At 43.2% G+C, this 19,995-nt stretch overlaps 1 protein-coding gene across 1 annotated transcript in view; it reads left to right on the top strand.

Moving 5' to 3' along the window:
* The window catches only part of RSU1 (Ras suppressor protein 1), a 66,253-nt gene that overhangs the window by 25,178 nt on the left and 21,080 nt on the right, over positions 1 to 19,995 (top strand). Inside the window, exon 8 of the mRNA XM_035129135.3 lies at positions 7,049 to 7,181. Within this exon, the coding sequence (XP_034985026.1) occupies positions 7,049 to 7,181 (133 nt within the window). The remainder of the gene's footprint in view (positions 1 to 7,048; positions 7,182 to 19,995) is intronic.

The raw sequence follows: 19,995 nt of genomic DNA, 5'->3' as shown, positions 1-19,995 counted from the left end.
CAGTGTATGATACCAAAGGGAAATACTATAAGTCTTAAAACTTGGGGGGGGGGTGTTCCAGAAAAATAGGAATAACTGGACCCACCCCTCCCAATTTTTCTATTCCCCCGTCTCCCAACCTTCACATCTCTAGTTCCTTTGACACTGTTCCTCAAAATGCAGTTCATGAGATTGTGGTAAGCAGCAGTATCCATAGATAAAATTTTAGTAGGTGTTGTCTTTTCCCCCTGAATTTAAAATGTTATGTGCTGCACTGTAAGACGCATCATGATTCAGCTCAACAACAGAGTTGTAACCAGTCACATAAAGTGACAGGGAACACTAAATTTCTTGCCATATATACTCTTGATTTCTCAATGACTGGAGTTGCATTTTAGAAGGTAGAGGAGGAGAAAAGCCAAAACAAAGCAACAGATTTAATTGCGATATCAGATTATTAATGCATTGCTGAACGAGCATTCTGTGTATTTTGTATTGTTCAGCTTTTTATATTTCTTTTCTCTCTTGTGAATTGACTTCAAGCTCCCCCCCTCCTTTTGTATAGAGGGACTGACAAATGCAATAAGCAGCAGTAGTAATTAATAATACCCCTGGCCGTAGCTCATTCTGGGAGGGGAAATGGCAGTATTTTTAGGGATCAAAAAAAAAAAAAAGCTTGAATGGTTTCTGAGGGAAAAAAAAGTCTCCTGAGAGACATTTCTGCTCAGCTGTACCAAAGTAGTCATGGTTTATTTGGTATAGGGGTTGTTTGCATGCTTGTTTCTACAGAAATAAATTTTGAACTGAACTGAATTCACTGTGAACTCCTCCTCCTCCTCAGCCCCTCTTGAAGCAGAGGCTGCCTGTTCTTGTGCAGCTTCCAGTCACTCCAGAAGGGCTTGCAAAAGAATACTTCCCCAGTGGATTGGGTCCTGAGGCCACGTCGTCTTTCTCTTTTGGAAGCAAATCACGTGGTCTCAAAGTAATAAAAATGTAATCCTGAAAGTGTAGAGCAAAGCTGAAGAAAATCGTGGCAGGCGTGCTTTTACATATAACCTAACTGTATGTTCTGTTCAGAGGGTTTATCCCTTACTTAGCCTTTAATAAAGTTAGATTCAGAGGTATTTATATCCAAATAAGAAAATAAAATTAATTTCTTTCTACAGAGTATCAGAAAGAGAGCGTGTCCTCTGAGCGGAAATAGAAAAGGACACTTAAACTTTAGCCTTAGTATCACTTGCTGATTTGCAGTATTTTTATCTTGCTTGTCAATGACAAGTACTCTTGATGGTGGACAATTTATTCTTTAACTCATAATTTTTTAAAAAATCCAATCTATATTTATATAAATGTAAAAAGGGCATGTGGGTTTGTGTCCACTTTTCTCCGAAACTGCTTCACCGATTCCATTCAAATTTGAACACAACGTCCAAAACGAATGTCCAAAGGCTCTTAAAAGGTTTTCGAAGACAGGTGCCACACCTCCGCCAGGTGAAACCCCAAAATACCCCTGTTCCAGAACGTACCACTCAGCCGAAAGTGCATGCTGGGAAAAGAACGAGGTTGCAAACCAGCGCCCTCTAGCGGCAGCTACCCTGGTACTACACCTATAGAACCTTTCCTCTCAACAGCACCTCAGCTGCCGTTTACATACTAAGCCAAAGCCTTTACAGACTAGGCCGAATGGAGGTGGGGGTTGGGGGGAGGAGGGGACGGGATAGGTCAGGACACGGTGGGGCCAGTCACAGGGGAAACCCGGGGTAGGGTGAAGAGGGGGCAGGATACATCATGGATCAACACAGGGTGGTGGCAATCACAGGGATTAGCCACGGCAGTGCGTGGCAGGGCCAGCTAGTATGAATATAAAATCAAACACAGGTTGAAGCATTGTGCCCAGGGTCTAAAAAGTGCTATAATGCAAAAAGTTTGGGGAAGGAAGAAAGCTTTTCACCTAATGCTGGAAAGACCACAGTGTGGGTGCCGAGTGGGCCTCCTTGAGGAGGGTATTCTACAGCCAGTATGCCATGACTGAAAAGGCCTCTCCTTAACAGCCATTCACCCCACATAGGCACCTGGAGAAGGGCCTCGGAAAATGATCTTGGGATCAATGCAGGTATATGAGATTATCCTTCAGATAACACCTGCGAAAGAAATCTGTGATAATGCTTAAGGATCTTTTAAGGGCAGTGGCATGGAATGGAAGGTGGACAACAGAAAAGAAAGAAAGAGAGGAGAGTATATAAATAAAGTCTGATGAGAGAACAGTATGGCCGGATTCATACGAGTTTTTTCTCAGCGTAATTAACTGACATACAAATAAACCTTTTGTGCATGCAGCCTGGAAATATTTAATCAAGCATAGTTCCTGATTTTGTCTGAGCTGAGAAACTCTGGTTTCCTGGAATATAAAACCTTCAAACCACGTGTTACGAGTTTAAAATAGGGTGTCTTCAGAATGCCAGGACAGTCCCTTAACTCAGGGTCTGCCTGGCAAGACGCTAATGCCCTGAGGGGATAGAGTTCTGTATCGCCATTTTTGGATCAGCATTCCACAGTCAGAGTGTCAAAACAATTTCCTAACTTTCTTGAGCTGCTTACTTGAAGTTTACAACTCAGTACAGCCAACAGCATAACACTTGGCCTTCTTTCTTCAGGCTCTCATACTCCCTGGGTAAGGTTTCATTCTTTGCCATTTCAACGTACTTTTTGTTGAAGTTCTGTTAGTCCACCTGCTTCTTCTCTCTGCCCCACCCCCTTTCCACTCTTCCACTCTCCTAATTTCTGCTTTGCTTTAGCTTTTGGTCCCACTATCAGGTAGGAGCAAAGGGGAAAGGCTTCCTTGCATCCCTGTTTACTAAGCTGAGGGTTTGAATTGGCTCAGTAGAACTTACTCAGGGCCCAAGTCAAGTCTCCCCTTACCGCTAAAGAAAAAGGAACAGACAGGTGGAGATGGAATAAAAAGCACTTCCTGTTGAGTAATGATGCTTTTAGTTAAACCCTGTTACCCTTTTAATTACTTAAACATATGTTCCAAATAGTGCAAATCTCTCTTGAAGCAAGATGAGATACTCAATTTTTTCCTTGGTGAATCAGAGGGTCATTGCAGAGTCATTCATTTCCAGTGACTTTGGCATGTAAATTGGAGTTTTGCAGGATGTAAATTCCAACACATTGCTGACCTCTGTCTCTTATTCTTCTGACTCCAGTGTTAATTAGTTAATGCTAGAATGAGCATTTCCTCCCAGCAGATGTTCTCAGGGTTTTCAAGCATTTTCTACAATTATGAGATTGATTTGAAGTCATTTTTGAGATGAATGTTGCTTAATAAAGGTCTCCACTTACTCATCTTTTGAGATCCAGCATTGAAAACATTTGTTCGAGAAAGTATTTCATGTATGTTTGTGTGTGTGTTGCTAGACCAGTTCTCCTCCAAAAACATTCCTTTCCAAGATTCATCTTGACTTCCTTGTAGCTGGCCATGAGATGCTTGTCCTTTCCCTTCCTCCTTCTCTGTCTCCAGCTGGGGTCATCTGAATTTTCCCATTGGCCAACCCACATTCAAAAGGTTTACAGTAATAGGCATCTATTTGACATTTGCCCACAACAAGCATTTTGGGTGGCCGCAAACCATGTTTGCGCTTTGTTCAGGGAGCAAAGGTACCCAAATACAATGCTGTCAAGATCCTAACACAGCCACAACTTCGTGCAAGACCTACATTGTTCTGCCATACCTCTATCAATGTAATAGTCAGTTTCATATTGGGATGGTCTCTAGGGATGGTTACGTATCCTGAAAAGGATGCATATTTCATTCAGTTAAATACTGTATTTTTCATTCCATAAGACACACTTTTCCCCTCCTAAAAAGTAAGAGGAAATGTCTGTACGTCTTATGGAGCGGATGTGTGGTCCCTGGAGCCGAATTGCCCAGGGGCTAAAGGCAGATCCTGCTTTTTTTTAAAAGAAAGAAAGAAAGAAAGAAAGAGCTAAAGGCTAACAAGAGGGAATGAGTGCATTGAAAGGAACCCGCTCAGCAGCTGATTGCAAGAGATCGGGGAGTGAGATAAGAGAGTTGGCTCCCTTCCCAGCCCCTTGCCTAGGCCTTAATTGTTGTCTGCAGAGGGAGACATGTGACTGGCTGATTAGATTATCTGTCTGGAAATTGTAGAAATGGGTCCCTTTCCTTGAGAAGCTACAGAACTGTGAGTTGAACCTCATAAAAACAGGATTTTTTTCCCTTTGCAAGGAAACTCAGCAACTTTGAGCTGATCATAAAAAATGGAGCTTCCCCCCTTTGCAAAAAAGATGCACAACTCTGAGCTGACCCCCCCCCCCAAAAAAAAACCTGGGGCTTTTCCTATTTGCAAAAAAGCTGTACAACTTTGAGCTGATCCTTAAAAAATGGAGCTTTCCCCCTTTGCAAAAGAAGCTTCCTCAGATATTTAAGGGGGGGGGGGCAAAGGCAGGTGCGTCCTATGGTCAGGTGCGTCCTATGGAGCGAAAAATACGGTAGCTTCCATTCCTTCCATTCCTACTTCTGTGGGGGGGGGGGGTTGACTCAATATTTCCATGCCTCGTTCCCATGATAGGATAGGCTGAAGTTAAGTAACTAGCATTTAGCTGCCCTTTCCTGGCACTGCCTCATTTACCCATAATGGCAAGGTTAGAAGCCCTGCCCTTCTCCACAAAAGCTGGTCCCCAATCTCCTAGTGCATGATTTTTTCCCCCTTCTCAAATGTGTTCAATTTAAATTATTTTATTTTAGTACTTGGTAACTCTATCGGAAACATTATGTTTGAGGGGTGAGAAAGCCAAAGTTAAATCTTATGTGTGATTTAGTCCTGGCAGTAAGCCTCTCAATTTCAAGATTGGATCGTTCTGCTCTGCACTCCTCTGAATGAGATTTTTGGATCCGACTAGCTACACTCTGAGCATTGTGCCACATTTTTTGCAATTCGCATGAGTGGCGGCGGGCTGATCGTTCCCTTCTCCCGATGGCAAGGCTTGCAGAATTATAAGCATAAGTGAGTGCTTACTGTTGGGGGCTTTAGAGACAAGTGTCTGTAGGTGTTGTGGTTTTTTTTTCTTCCAGGTAATAACATGGCAAATCCAATTTGCAATTGCCGAATAAGCCTCGAAGTAAAATATGATCTTCATAGCAGCATTGGTCAGGGGGTTACTGCTAATCACAGCGCCTGCTTGCTTCCACGACAGCCTCTGCCTTTAAAACTGTGTGAATCTGTTGTTTGAGCTCGGCAGCATAGATTTAGACACCCCGGCCTCTCGCTTATTAGGTTCCTCTTTGTCACAGTGCTTAATCCTACTGCCTGATCCTTGTTAGAACAGGAGCGCGTCCGAGGCCTCTAATAAAGGAGGCAGGGTGCGAGGCTCCAAGCCAGGCGCACTCAAGCATGAAGTGCTCAGGGCAATTGCTGCCTGGCTGGCAGAGGGGTGGAGAGAACAGGCCTCCCATCAGTTGACAGAAGAGGAATGACAAATGGTTCAGAGGCGAGCATCCATCTTTCTCCTTTGCACGTGTACCAAAGTCATTAGGCTTTCCTCTCCTGGGCTGCATTAAGGGTCATGTGCTGCACAGAGCATGGAATATGCACACTGTGTGACCAGAGCGAACCACAGCGACTTTGGGCGGCACCTGCTCTCAAGCAGCCCATCCCTCTAGTGCTGCTTAGCTCAGCCACCACGTGCTTCCCCGTATAATGCCTGAACGTCATGTATTGCTGCCACTTGTTGATCCAGCACTAGGGAAGTGAGGTTGTTCTGATAGCTTTGCCAGTATGCAATACAAGGGGGCAACAGAGGCCCAGCCCCCCTCTCTCTCTCTGCATATTATCCACAGCCCTTACTTACCTTATAAAATCTCACATATGGTACGGTTCAGCAGAACTTAGACTCATCTCTCAGCCATGCCCAAATTCACATTAGCAGGGAAAGAGCTTTGTGACATTTTTGCTCGCAACAATAGTTCAACCTGGCATTTTAAAGACTCAGAGCTTTATTTGATAGGTTCCCCCCCCCCCTAATTACTTTTGTTTCCCTGCGATAGTCTGTAACATAGGGCCCCAAGGGCAGCTCCCCAAGCCTCCCTTCCAGGCCATACACACCCCTCCCCAGGCCGCAACCCTCGCAGCCATGCTGTGTGCCTTTTGCCTAGCTGGAATGTGTTTTCAAACTTGTTGGTCTGGATGGAATGGAGGGATGTGTATAGAAGCTTCTTGACCAGAATGAAATCTACCGTGCAATGTTCGGGGTCGCATCTGATGCTCTTCCCAACTTTTGCCTCTGTCCCCTCCCACCAAAGGAAGGTTGTCCATGAGGGAATGTGGCTCTTAGGCAGGCATAGGCAAACTCAGCCCTCCAGATGTTTTGGGACTACATCTCCCATCATCCCTGATCACTGGTCCTGTTAGCTAGGGGTGATGGGAGTTGTAGTCCCAAAACATCTGGAGGGCCGAGTTTGCCTATGCCTGCTCTCAGGCATAAAAACAAAAATCCCAGCCAATCTAGGCGGGGCTTGAAGTCACTGCTGAGCTGATTGGAGACCATTGGGAGCTCCTGAGTGGAAATAATCCCAGTAGGGTTTGTATCTGGCGCCAGATTTAAAAGGAACAACCTGGAGTGCATTTTAAGGTTCCTGGCTGTTCCTTTCCAGCTGTGTCTTTACCCACATATGACTTGTGGGCATGGCTCAAGGAAAATGGCCTCACGGGCCAAATTAAAACTCCTTCTGCATCTGATTAGGTCCATGGGCTCGAGGTTCCTGACACTTATATAAAAGATACTCAGGATGCAGGATAATTTGGAGTAAGCACCACTGGTGTCAACTCAGTGTACTTCTGAGTTAACAGAAATTGGATTCGATTGCACAAATAGAGTCTTATTCAGACTTTCTCGGAAAGAAGTTGACTTCAACACATTAGGACTCTTTACTTACAGGTGAATATGTTTAGAATCATATTGCACCTTGGTTGATTCTCTTGGTCGTGGTTCTTTAAATGCTGGAGTTATTTAAATTATCCAAGAAGAGTAAATGTCTGTTTGATCCTTTCAGGTAACTTGGATTTGACCGGTCAAAAGCAAGTCTTCAAAGCAGAGAACAATCCCTGGGTCACCCCTATTGCAGATCAGTTCCAGCTGGGCATTTCTCATGTGTTTGAATATATTCGTTCAGAGACGTACAAATAGTGAGTATTGTCCTTCTGTTTGTCTTCAGTAGCTTTCTCTCTCTCTCTCTCTCTCTCTCTCTCTCTCTCTCTCTCTCTCTCTCTCTCTCTCTCTCTCTGTCTTAATGGAGTTGTGGCCCAAAGCCCTTGTGATCTTATTGGTACGTGCACCTCAGATATTTAAGGGGGGGGGGGACCATAGGACGCACCTAGTTTTTTAGAGGAGGAAAACAAGGAAAAAAATATTTTGCTTTCTTGAATTCTCCTAGGTATAGCAGACCCTTTGTTTAATTTCCATGCTGGTTTCTCTTTAAGGTTTCCAGACTCAAAAGAGAGCAGGGCAATTGAAGGCACAGAAGTCCTGTCCTCTATTGAGTCTGGCAACCCTAATTAAGGTATCTAACTGTATGCTGCTTTTTCAGGTGGCCTTCACAAAGCAATTTCAGTAAAAAAAATTAAAATGTCATCAATAAAAGTTATATAATAAAACAGGAAAGACAAAAGAAACTCTTGGTCACTGAAGGAACTGCTGCTTCTTCTCTCCTTCTTTCAGGCAAAGCAGTCCCTCAGAAGCACCTAAGCTAGGTGGCTGTTGTTTACTTGATGGGGGTGTTGGCAATGTGGTGCTTTCCACACGCTGTTGGACTACAGCTCCCATCAGCCTTGACCATTACCTGGAGCTGATGGGAGTTGTATTCCAACAACATTTGGAGGTCTTTACATAGGCTGCTCCGTGTCATAGACTGGTGGTTATTTGCCCAGACACTACAAAAGTACAAGGTGCATCTCAGCTTTGCAACAGCTCTGGGGTCGGAAGCGCCATGGCCAGGAAGGTTTTATGCAGAGGGAATTATAGGTGCATAAATAATTAAACTGAGCTTCACCTTCTGCATTATGATGCATTTTCAATAAGGTCTTCAGTGCTGAATGAATTACCCACCCATGGATTAGAGGATATATGTCAAATTGCAACTGCCATATGTTAGGAGTTATGATGAAACCATAACGAAATGCCTGGCTACACTGAAAGAGATGGGAATCCAGTAATTTTTCAGCAGCGCAATCATTTTATCAGACAGAAGGATGTAATTACACATAGAGTGTGATAGATCCTTAGGTGGGCAAATGTCTTTGATGGCGTGTAGGTTTGAAGGATGGTCTTGCAAGCCATGCTTGTTCCTGCTGAAGTTCCTTGCTTACAAGCAGTGACAGCATCTGGAGGGGAAGGGAAGGTTGGAACGTTTCTTTCTGTCTGAGCGAGAAGGCAGCTTTTAATATCAACACCATACACAAATATCTGGTTATCTTGCTTGCTCTAATAAAGGTGTGCATATGAGGGGCGTGGTACAGCAATACAACAAATTTATTTTGGCTGCACACACACTATACCTTTAAAGTTCATTCAAGGCACATTATTTCCCTGGCATTCCAGCATGCCACCTTCTGGGCATTGTAGTTCACCCCTCACAGAGTTACAATTCCCAGCAACCCATAGCAAACTACAGTGCCCAGAATTCTTTGAGGGGTAAGGAGAAACGTGCATCAAACATGTTTTAAAGATTTCGTGCACACTCAACATTTGTTAATTAACAACATGCATCTGATGAAATGGCCATATGCTCAAGAATTGAAATTGATTGCCGTACAAAATGTGGTGGTTTTTTTTTTCTTTTTAAGCCTACCTACACACTGATACATTTATTTTGACCATAGTATTCAGGTAGTTTCCTAGCAGTGCCTGCGTACCAACATGTTGACGAGTTTTCAAGGTAGTCACAATCTAACAAAGGTGCACTATGCATTATGCTAGCAGCTGCTGACAGGATTGCCAGGCCAAGGGAAGCAGCTGCCTTGGGTGGAAGCTGTAGAGGGGTCAGGAGTGAGTAGAGCTCTGTGAGCCATGCGTCCAAGCTGGCATTCCTTAAGTGAGCTTGCTCGCCTTGGGCACAATGAAAGGTGGCAGCAGGACTCAGTTTCTGGTGTGACTGGCTCTTGTACGTGCAATTGGGGGTGAGGCATCATCTTGTCCTTCACCCGAGGTGGCAAAATCTCCTGGGTACCAAAGTCCCATGGTACATGGAAAATTCTACCCCATGATAACCACCCGTACAGAAAGCAGGGGTTTTTTTATAAAGTGAGGAGAAACCTCACTGCACACACACACACACCTGTTCAGGAATCCTGGGAAGCTAGGGTGTGGTAAAACTGCCCTCCCCAACTGGCAAGGTATTCAATACTGTTGAATTACATTGTGGTTCTGTGCACATCGTAGCAAGTTATTACTTTGCCAATCGTTACCTGTATCCGCATTTGCTTCCATGTTGCTCCCAGGAAGTACTTGGGATTCTTTGCATGCTTACAGATGTGCAAGCAACAGGACTCCCAAGAGGAGGCATGTATCATTTGCACCTTATGTAAACACAAAAGGAAGCTGGACCAGTTGAGCAGAAATTGTTATGGAGTCTCCAGCATGACTATGGATGTCATGTCAGTTGAACCACCCCAGGAATGGGCAAAGGTGGCGTCAGTTACTGAGACCCAGTTACCTTGCTAGTTTCACTCAACAAGCATATCACAGTCCCTCCCAGAGACCACGCCCTATCCTTTCTGCTGCCTTTTACCTGGGAATGTGACTGCATAACGATGGCTTTCTCAAATAAGTAGAAACCTGGCTTTCCAGCAGTCAAAATTGTTTGCACATAGGAAGTTGCATTATACCAGGTCAGACCTTTGGTCCAGTTAGCTCAGCGTTGACTACACTGAATGTTCGAGGCTCTCCAGCCTTCCGTATAGGGATCTCTCCTAGCCCTGCCTGGAGATGCTAAGGATTGAACCCAGGACTTTACCACAGAGAGCTTCCCAAAATAATAGCTCTCTTTGTTGTCTTTGTGGGGGTGTTCCACAGTTTGTTTTCCTACAGAGAAGCATCAAAGCATGTAAAGCATAATGACAGCAACTTTATCCAAAAGGCAATATCTACCATGGGGGGTGGGGGGGTGGTTGTGCCCCTAGTCAACTTCTCAAAGTGACCTTTTTTGTTATGTGTATCCTCTGAGGATCTTGTATGTCTAGAATAGTGACAAAGACATGATGGATAGTATGATTTATTGGCTATAATATACTCAGCAACTACACACAGGCACAAACGTTTAGAACAAAACAGCAAATGAAACTCCTATGAAAAATTGCAGTCTGGAAATATCATACAGAATTAGTGTAACATAATTAGTGACTTGATGATGTGGTTAAACCTCAATGAGCAAAGAGGGGTGGGCTTCGCTGATAGCACTTAGAAACAGGCGGCAGTTTTCCAAGTACATTCGAAGCATTATGTATATTCGAAGCATTATTCATGTCCTTCCAGATCATTTCTCCATGGTTCATTCTTTTTTCTTTGTTTTAGTGTTCTTATTTGTGATACTTTTTCTGGTTGCCACCTGATGATTTCATCTTGGCTAAAGCTAAAGTATTTCATTTACTTAAATATTTGCCAGGGTTGTTTTTTGTTTTTTTAAGCAGCTGTTACGCCAAATGGATTCGTCTTAACACTTGCTTTCAAATGTGCTGTTTGTATGACCTTGTCATCTGATTTCAGCAGGATTCTTATAGAGAATGCTTCCAATTTATAACTTCCTCTCCCCTTGGGAACTGTCAAATGGAGTTAAAAGATCCCTTGACATGATACCTTGTGAATCAGTAAATCTCAATCTATATGTTTACATTCAGGAAGATATCGTGGCAGCAACCCAAGAGTTTAGGACACTGTTAGGCGCCTAGTCTCACATATTCTCATTCTAGCATATATGCTTGCTAGAAATAGCTGTGTTTCTGGGACTCAGTGCTATAAGAACATTTTAAATGCTCTTCTTGTGTAGGTCTGCTAGATTCTATGGGTAATAACCACATTAGCACTGTGTGTTCCTGGGAGCCAACAGCCCTGCTGCCAATACTTAGCTGTGCAATCCAACAATACTTAATAGAATGCTAATAGAATAGCTATACAGTGGTGCCTCGCTAGACGGAATTAATTCGTTCCAGGACTCAATTCGTCCTACGAAAATTTCGTCTAGCGAGGCACCGTTTCCCATAGGAATGCATTAAAAGTCCATTAATGCATTCCTATGGGCTCGGGGGGAACTGGTGGTGGCGGCGGCGCTTGTTCTCTTGGCTCGGGAAAGGCAGGCAGGCGCTTCCCCGAGCCAAGAGAGCAAGCGCCGCTGCTGCCAACGACAGAGCCGGATCGGACGAAGCTTCAGAAGCTTCGTCGGATCCGGCTCTGTCAGGAGGGGTGGGGGAAAGGCGAAGGAATGATCCTGCGCCTTTCCCCCACCTCTGCCAAGCCCCATGCTGGCGAGAAGCGGCGGCAGGGGAAGACGTTCCCCCGCCGCCGCGTCTTGCCTGCCTCCCCATTGAATTGGGGAAGACAGCCAGCGAAAACGTCCCCACACCGGCGCGCTTTGGCTCCGGGTGATGGGGCGAAAGCGCGCTGGTGCGGGGGTGTTTTGCTGGCTGCCTTCCCCTTGACTTGGGGAAGGCAGCCAGCGAAAACGCCTGACAGATCCGGGATTTCCTCCCTCCCCCCCGCCCGACAGATGTGGGGGTGTTTTGCCGCCTGCCTTCCCCAAGCCAAGGGGAAGGCAGGCGGCAAAAAGCCCTGGCAATTTTTCGCTGCACGCTGGACTTTGCAGTCGGAGGTTTGTTTTTCTACCTCTGATCGCAAAATCCATTCATCTAGCGAAAAATTCGTCTTGCAGGGCATTCGTTCAGCGAGGCACCACTGTAATACAATGGAAACTTCAGAATGGGTCTTTATACTGGATAGGCACCTCTGCCTCCATTATAATTCTAAACATTATTGCCGCTCAAGTCCATAACAAAGCTGTGCAGCTTCAGCCCTAGTGCACTGTCAGTAATGAGGATCGCAATTCGCATTTAGAAAAAGGTCCCAAAGTTTGCCTTTGGTTTATCCTTTAACTATGTTTGCACTAGTTTCTCGAGAGCTTAACTCAAGCAAGAAAAGTGTAACTAACTGGAGTATAAATAAAATGAGCCGTCAGTCAGTTCTTGTAGGATTTGTATTCTTTGGAACATATTGAGTGCTTGTTTAATTCCTTTGTTTAAAAAACAATTAAAGGCTTCCTTTATAAGAAGAACTCACACAAGACTGCTTATAGTAATAGATTAAAGTACAACTTCCAGCAATAACAAAACAAATGCATGTATACATACACACAATCAAAATACAAACTTCTGTAATATCCACAACATTATATTCAGTCATCAGTTCCTTGGCGCAGCGTTTTCCAACCTGGTGCCCTACAGATGTTGCTGGAGTGCAGCTGCCCTCAGCCCCAGCCAGCACAGCCATTTGCGAAGGTGGTAATATACTATGGGAAATTCCTGGTGAATTCAGACGAATGAGGAAAAAGCATTGTGTGGCTAGAAGCAAACTAAGGCAGAGGAGTTAATGGTGTAAAATACGAAACCTTAGAGCAGGGGTGGGGTGGTTAGAGTATCCTGGGATCCCCCACCCTTGGTGGGCCATTTTGACATGTGAGTGGACTCTGCCCACCTGCCAGTCACCTGATGTCACAATGGCATCAAGTGAGCCATTCTTCATTTCTAGCGCAGCAGACTACACTAGATAGGAAAATCCAAGCCCAGCCAAGCAGATCAACTGATCGGCGTGAACTTCAAGGTCTGCTTTCCGCAAGGGTTGGTTGTGCTAAAAAGTGCCCCGTGGGAACTGTGTAGTGTAGCCCGTTCTAGCTGGCTTGCTCTTGCCACCAATCAGCTGATTGGCAGTGGCAACAAACAAGCCCATCTTGCCAGTGCACAATTAGGAACACATTTGAAGGCTCTTGGTTGTGCATTGGCAGCCGTGTCTCCACCTGCCCCATATCTGCCATGACAATATGATGCTGCGTGTGGGGCAGCTGGGTGTGGTTTGGGGGGAAAGACTGCATGGGCCAAATTGGGTCCACATCCTTGCTTTGGAGACCAATCAGATTCCTCTGTTGTTTAGTAAGAGCAATGCTAAGTATGGCGGTAAGGTCTTAACCCTTTATAACTTCAAAAATGCTTCAGCTGTTCATTCCGGTTAGGTTATTTACAACTAGGCAGGATGAGTTACTATGTACGTTGCTCTTTTTTATTTGGGACATAAATTAAAAAAGCAGCATTTTTATAATAAAACAGAACGGGCTGCAGTTTCTATTCTCAACACAGTAATATCTTGTTTTATTACATGCTGGTATTTTATGGAGCTCCAGTTTCTTATTTCAAGCTGATATTGTTTAAGGCTTTTGTGTTATCCTTAGCTGTTTTTTACTCTGCTGTTGAGGGCTTTCGGGTAGCTGTAGAACTGGCTTTTGCTTTATGGAGAGATTTTATCAACTTTTTTATCCAGCAAAAAGCTTAAGTGGAAATGATTTCAGTGTAATTTGGACAAGTCACAGTTCAGCATGGTCCTTATTTTTTTATTTTAGGCAATGTATTCTCTTTTCAGGGTACTTTTTAAGGTCAAAGGCACAGCGCTGAGAAATAACAGTGGCAAAAATGTTACCCTGAAATTCAGCTGTTTTTTTTCTTTGGCTTCTGCAACAAAATTTTACTTTGGGGAACAGGGAAGCCAGATGGATATCTTTGCAGGAATGTCACCGTGCATATTGGAATGCATGTAGCGCTGCTTCCTCATAAGATCTAGAAACTTGTTATGTTAAGTGAAAGCAGAAAATCTCAGAATGCTGAATTCTGATTATGCATGGATATTTTAACAATTGCAGATTTGCTTCACATAATTCTAGAGTTTCTTCAGCTCCAGGCTGAACTCTTTAATTATCTGCAAGTGCTTTTGTGCATGCATTATTTTTATTATAATTATCATTATTATCTTGCTCTTTTCACCCTCCTTCTGCTACATTTAGAGGCTCACTCCAGGAATTCTGCTGGATTTCAGGAACAGCTTGTTGGGCAGCAATGTAGGAGGCAGAAAGGGATCTTGAATAAGCAAAGCTCTCCATGTAACCCGCTGGATTGCAAGCACATGCTGTAATTTATCTTCAGCAAAGAAACTTGACATGATTCGGTTTTCAGCAGAGAACTTCATGGTCTAAAAATAACCCTCTCACCCAACCCCCACCACCAACCCTGACTTGATTTCTAACTAACTTCTGAATGTCATTTTCATTACAGCGTTTCCTTACAATCCTAGAACAGGATTAAGCTTAGTTGGTTTTAAGTAGGGGGAAAGGTATGCAAAGCTTAACAGTGATGAGCATGAATAGAAACTGGATTGAACAAACGGATACAAAATAATATTGCCAAATGAACCTCTTTGTGTTTTATGGATGATCTAATACATGTTTGGCAGTAATTTCGCCCTTAACACATGAATTCCTGACAGTTTCAATTCCTCAGACTTACTAATCAATGGAGTCTGCTCCAGAGCAATTTTATGGGACTTACCTAGTCATCAAAAATTTATTATCAGATAAATCAAAGAAGCAAGTAGCATCTTAATAGAGGAACAAAGTGGTCTGTAAAGGATCGTTTAGGACTGTATTTCAGGCAGTCATATATTGTATTTACTGTTGCCTTTGGAGGCTTTATTTATACATTCTTGAAAATGTTCACAGTAGAAAAGCAAGTTTGTTTGGTAAGTTCTGTGAAATCCAATCCAGTGTGCAGGTAAAGAGTCCAATGGCACTTGAAGTTCCTAGAGGTGTCGTGTGGGGATATTCTGTGTGGCCAGTGGCTCCCAAACCTTTTCACCCCACAGACCTCTTAAAGAATTGCTGCAGGTATGGGTGAGTGGCTTAATGGTTTTTCTGACTGTTGTAGCAATTCTAACATGCTGTGCTAGGTGCTGTATGATTTTTAATTGTATTCTTATTGTTTCTTTTATTTCGTAGATACTATATTTTATTGTATTACAGTTAGAATGTCATAGAATGCAAGCTGCAATCCAATAAAAAACAACATAGGAAATTGTTAAAAAAGCAATGTATATACAATTAAAAATCAATATGCATTTTTAGTACGATGGATGTACCATCTTCTGCGATCAGCCGCAGATCTATGGACACAACATGGACCATGTGAATGAAGCTTGCGGGCCACAGTTTGGGAACCTCTGATCTAGGCAGCCAGTTACTCAGCGCTGAACTGTGTGCAAGGAAAGTCCTTCTTACATAAAGCTCCATTTGTGTATCTGAGTAGTCTACCTTTTGGAGATGAATCTTGCTAAATTGGTTTCTGAATTGGGGCAGAAAAATTTCAGAAGTTTCCCCACCCCATCCTTTATTTTTCAATTGAAGCTTATTTGTTTCCTAATTTTATTATTAACAGTGAATTGCAAGCTTGTCATTTTCGAAGTTTTTAGCTTTGTTTACTAAATACAAATAAAATAAGCATGCTGAATCACATCACTCTCTAGGGCATCAGAACATTTTCTGATGCAAACTGAAAATCAGGAGATTTAGCAGGAATCTTTTCCTCCAGCACAACGTGAGCTGAATTGCACTGTTGGTATGTGACGTGGGGTAAAGGTTTAATAAATACAAACTGTGGACCGGGGGGGGGGGGTGTTTAGTACAGCCACAGTGTTGGCTTTGGATTCAGATGCCGCTCAGCCAGAAAGCTTAGCCATGTGGAATTGTTAGGATAAAACTGTAAAATAAAAGAACTAGTGATGGTGCCTCACATTGTAACTGAGGGCTTGCAGTGGCCGTTTCAAAAGTACCCCACCACCCAGCCTATTCTGAGCTGAGCGTGCTGCTCCTGAAGTTTAGCCCCAGCTTGTAAGACTGCATCCTGATGCCAGCAGTGTTCATAGCTTTGTGTAAAAGGGGAGAATGCAGCACCAAGGGAGAGCATGCGCCAGCAGCAGAGGTCTCTTTTTTCAAAGGTCAAGACAGAGCATTCATGGCTGCTAGGGAGCCTGGGCAAATGGCCTTCCCAAGGCCCTCCTAGCATGATGGATTGAGCAAGAGTCATTGGGAACTCCCATTTCCCGGGCTTCCTGGGAGCAATGGAAATTCTTCACAGGCATCCAGACCGTCCAAATGGGATTTCCACTGTGACTGCGACCCCCCCTGCACTGATGCTTCAAGAGCTTCTCGCCACCCCTCCCTCCAGTGCACTTCCCACAGTGAAATTGTTGGCAAGCAAATTTCCTGCACTTAGACAACCAGACACTAGAGCATAAGGTTCTTGTTTGGTATTTTCCCTGGCATGTTGTTTTCCTATGAGGAGGGAATCCTTGTTTGTTTGTTTTTGTTTGTTTGTTTGGAACAGCCTTCAGTTACAGGAGCAATAGTATATTCCGGAAACCATTTTAATTCCTCCTCTGCTATTTGCGATAATGAAGCCAGCAAAATGCTTAAGAATTTTGTGGGGTTTTAAATTTTCATGGTTGTTCCACATTCAGAAATGATAGGAAGTGCTCCTGGGATGGAGAGGTGAGGGGGCTTTGTGGCCTGGTGGTTATTATTGCTGCACATTTTGTAATCTGGATCATTATTTAGCTTGAACCCATTCTATATGTACTGCGGAGGCCAGGCCCAGAATGTGAATACTCGCTGGTTTTCCTGTTCTGTCGGTTTTCATGCAGCTATTTATTCAGATTTCTTCATTGTCCTGGTGGTTCTTTTCTCTTGCTATACCTCCTGAGCAATCCAGTAATTCCCTTCCATTTTACTCTGTCCTGGGAATAAGGGGGAATTGAGATATTAATAGGCAATGCATTTTGGCATTATAGAATACAACAGTGATATTAAAAAAAGAAAGAAAGAAAACCACACACACACACACACAAATGGGTATTACAAATAAATCTGTAACATGTATAAATAAATAGATATTCATGGATAAAATATAGTGGTAATCAACATGAATCATAGAGCCAATGCAAAATGCAGATATTGAAGAGCAAAAGTTTTCTTTATATGCATAGACATGATTATTTAATTCTGGGAATTGGAACGTTATGGGCAAGAATGCAGCGCAGGTTTACCACTGACTAGCTATTTTATGTGACAGAATATCATCTTTGCATATTTATTAAAAATATTCAGAACTGGCTACTGCCTAGATGAACTGCTCAGTTCATGTTTCTTGAGCCAATATATTATCCTGGCCACTTTATCATTGTAATGGAAATCGTGTAAATTTTCAGCTGATCCCTGAGTGGGGGCTGGGGAGGAATCCCAGTGGCATTATCAGTGTCTCGCAGAACATTTGCCAACTCCCATTTCTAGGAGGAGGAGAAACAAAAGAAGTAGTCTGAATGAATTTGGAGCAAATAGGTGCAGCCTTTTTACAAAACTAAAACTAAAAATGTGGGAGGATTTTAATTAAGAAATAATATGCAGTTGGGAAGCTTAAACTACAAGGAGTGACAGAAGCCCTGTTCAGGTGTTACTGACATGCAAGGCATAAGTGTGTAGATAAAGGAGTGAGTTGATGTTTTTAGTCTGCGTCCCCACCCCCTAGTAATCCCCACCCCCTTCACTAAACATGATTTTGCAGGTGTCCCAATTGCACAGAACTCCTACTTGCTAGCAGGTATTGCAGTCTGGTCCCCACCAACCTGTGCTCCTTTGGGAGGGAAGGTGGAATATAAATTTAAGAAATAAAAATAAAATTAGGAACTTTCGTCTTCCCTCAGCTAGCCCTCGCCTGCCTGTCTCCTCTCTCACAACCAGACCAGGGAGCAGCATTGCCTGTCAGCTTCTTTCCCCTTAAGTGTCAGTGTGGAACGCAGCAAGGAGGAGGATGGGGACAAAGCTAGAATTTGTGGCTCCGTCTGTCATTGCCTCTGGCTCCCTCTGTTGTTGGTCTCCCTGCCTTCCACCCTACCATTCCCAAATGGGCAACAGCTGCCACTACGGGCAGGTGCTCATGTGTTGGGTTTTCTCAAAAAGCACATGGTCAGCAGATGAGAAAAAGACAATATTGGGGTGGAGCTAAAAGCACATGGCCCACTTATGGGTTATATTCATACTAGAAGCAGAGTATTTATTTATTTATTTATTTATTTATTTATACCCCGCCCATCTGGCTGGGTTTCCCCAGCCATTCTGGGCGGCTTACAACAGAAAAATGAAATAAAATAATCTATTAAACATTAATATGTTTAATGAGTGTATGAAAATGCCAAGATGACTGCTTGCAAGCTTCCCATAGGTGTGTTGTTGGCCACTATGAGAGCAAGAGTACTGGACTAGATAGGCCTAGATAGGAAATTATCAAATCCTGCAATTAGTCCTATAGGAGTGCCCAATGCTTGTTTGCCTTTTGCTCTTACAAACAGAAGTTTCAGCTAAACGCTGCAAATTAAACCTAATGGACTTTGAACTTGGGCCCAGCTACCAGTTATTGTGGTGCATAAGCAAAATAATCAGCTTCTCCACTGCCACTCCCCATACACACCTCATAAGGATGTGCACATGTGCAGAACGTTTCTGTGCTTCCCTCGAGTTGGTTGGTCAGCATTCCTTCCTCCCCAAATCCCTAATCCCATTTTCTTTCCCTGTTTCTCCAGTCTCCCTGCGGCCAGTTCCATGTAGGTTACACTAGATGTGGGGTTCTTAAACTCCAAGGACCACCAGTGGTCTGGCAGCTTCATTTAATGGTCCACAGCATGGGAGATGGGAGATAGCACATCCTTCGCATTAAAGCTTCATACTTGTTTTTAATTGTGTTGCTATTGCTCCTTTTATTTTTTGCGTGGTATTTCATTGCATTGCAATTTGAATTCTGTGAAATTCAAATTGTAACACAGTGAAATACTATGTATATAAGAAACAGAAGAAGTAAAAAAAATCGCAATAAAAATAATACAGCACAACACATTACCATTACTGCCACAGGCAGAAAAATCATTAAGGGGTCGACACAAGACCCTTGCCAGTTTTCCAATGGTCCATCAGAAAAATTGTTTCAGAACCATTGCTCTAGAGTGAATTGCTAGGTAAATACATATGGGGGAACTTTGCAGGGAATTCATTAATGAGTAATGCTTGACCTCAGCTACGTTTCTTTTGGGAAAGAATCTAAACTTGCACACTGCCAGAGACTGCATGCAATTGTCCAACATCTGTTTTAAGAATGGCAACTGTTTAATATCATAATTATCACTGCTTTCTGCATTTCATTTCCCTCTGACCTCACCATTCGCAGTCTCACCCCCACAACCACAATCTTATACTGTATATTCCTGTAACTGGGTTACATTTCATGCATCTGATGAAGCAGACTTGTAGTCCCCACCCCATAGTTAATGCCATCATAATTTTTCCATCTTTATGATGGAATTTTGTTGTATTTTGCTGCTGCAGACATAACAAATCCAATCCCTTTGGAACGAGTCCCGTGTGCTGTAGCAAGAAGTGACCAGACAATATTTCTGATGTCAGTTTCAGGCTTGTTGATGTTGTAACAAGATTGTACACCCTCCTGGTCACCAAGGAAAAATTCTTTAACAACGATGACCTTTCATTAGGAACCCAACTAAGATAAATTTAGAGGGAAAGAGATAAAAGCTGTCATTTTGGAACAAATTTCTCCAACTTATATTTGGAACACTGATTATAAATCCATGCTGCTGCAGACTAGGTCAGGATCGATATTTCTGCCTGGGAGTTGCACAATCTCTGGGAAGAAAGAGATTAATATGGTTACTTTTCACTCTGTGTTCTCAATCAGCTAACTATCTGCACTTGTCGTTCATATTTTGTTTTCGAGCTTGTTATACTGACAGAAAAGTCTCTTGAGGACTGAGAGGCGATTCAGTTCAGAGTTGAAGCTCTCTAAAAATGTACATATCTTTCCT

Source organism: Zootoca vivipara, chromosome 11, assembly GCF_965207765.1.
Source record: "Zootoca vivipara chromosome 11, rZooViv2.hap1.1, whole genome shotgun sequence".
Taxonomy (NCBI): Eukaryota; Metazoa; Chordata; class Lepidosauria; order Squamata; family Lacertidae; genus Zootoca; species Zootoca vivipara.
This window is presented reverse-complemented; position numbering and strand designations above follow the sequence as displayed.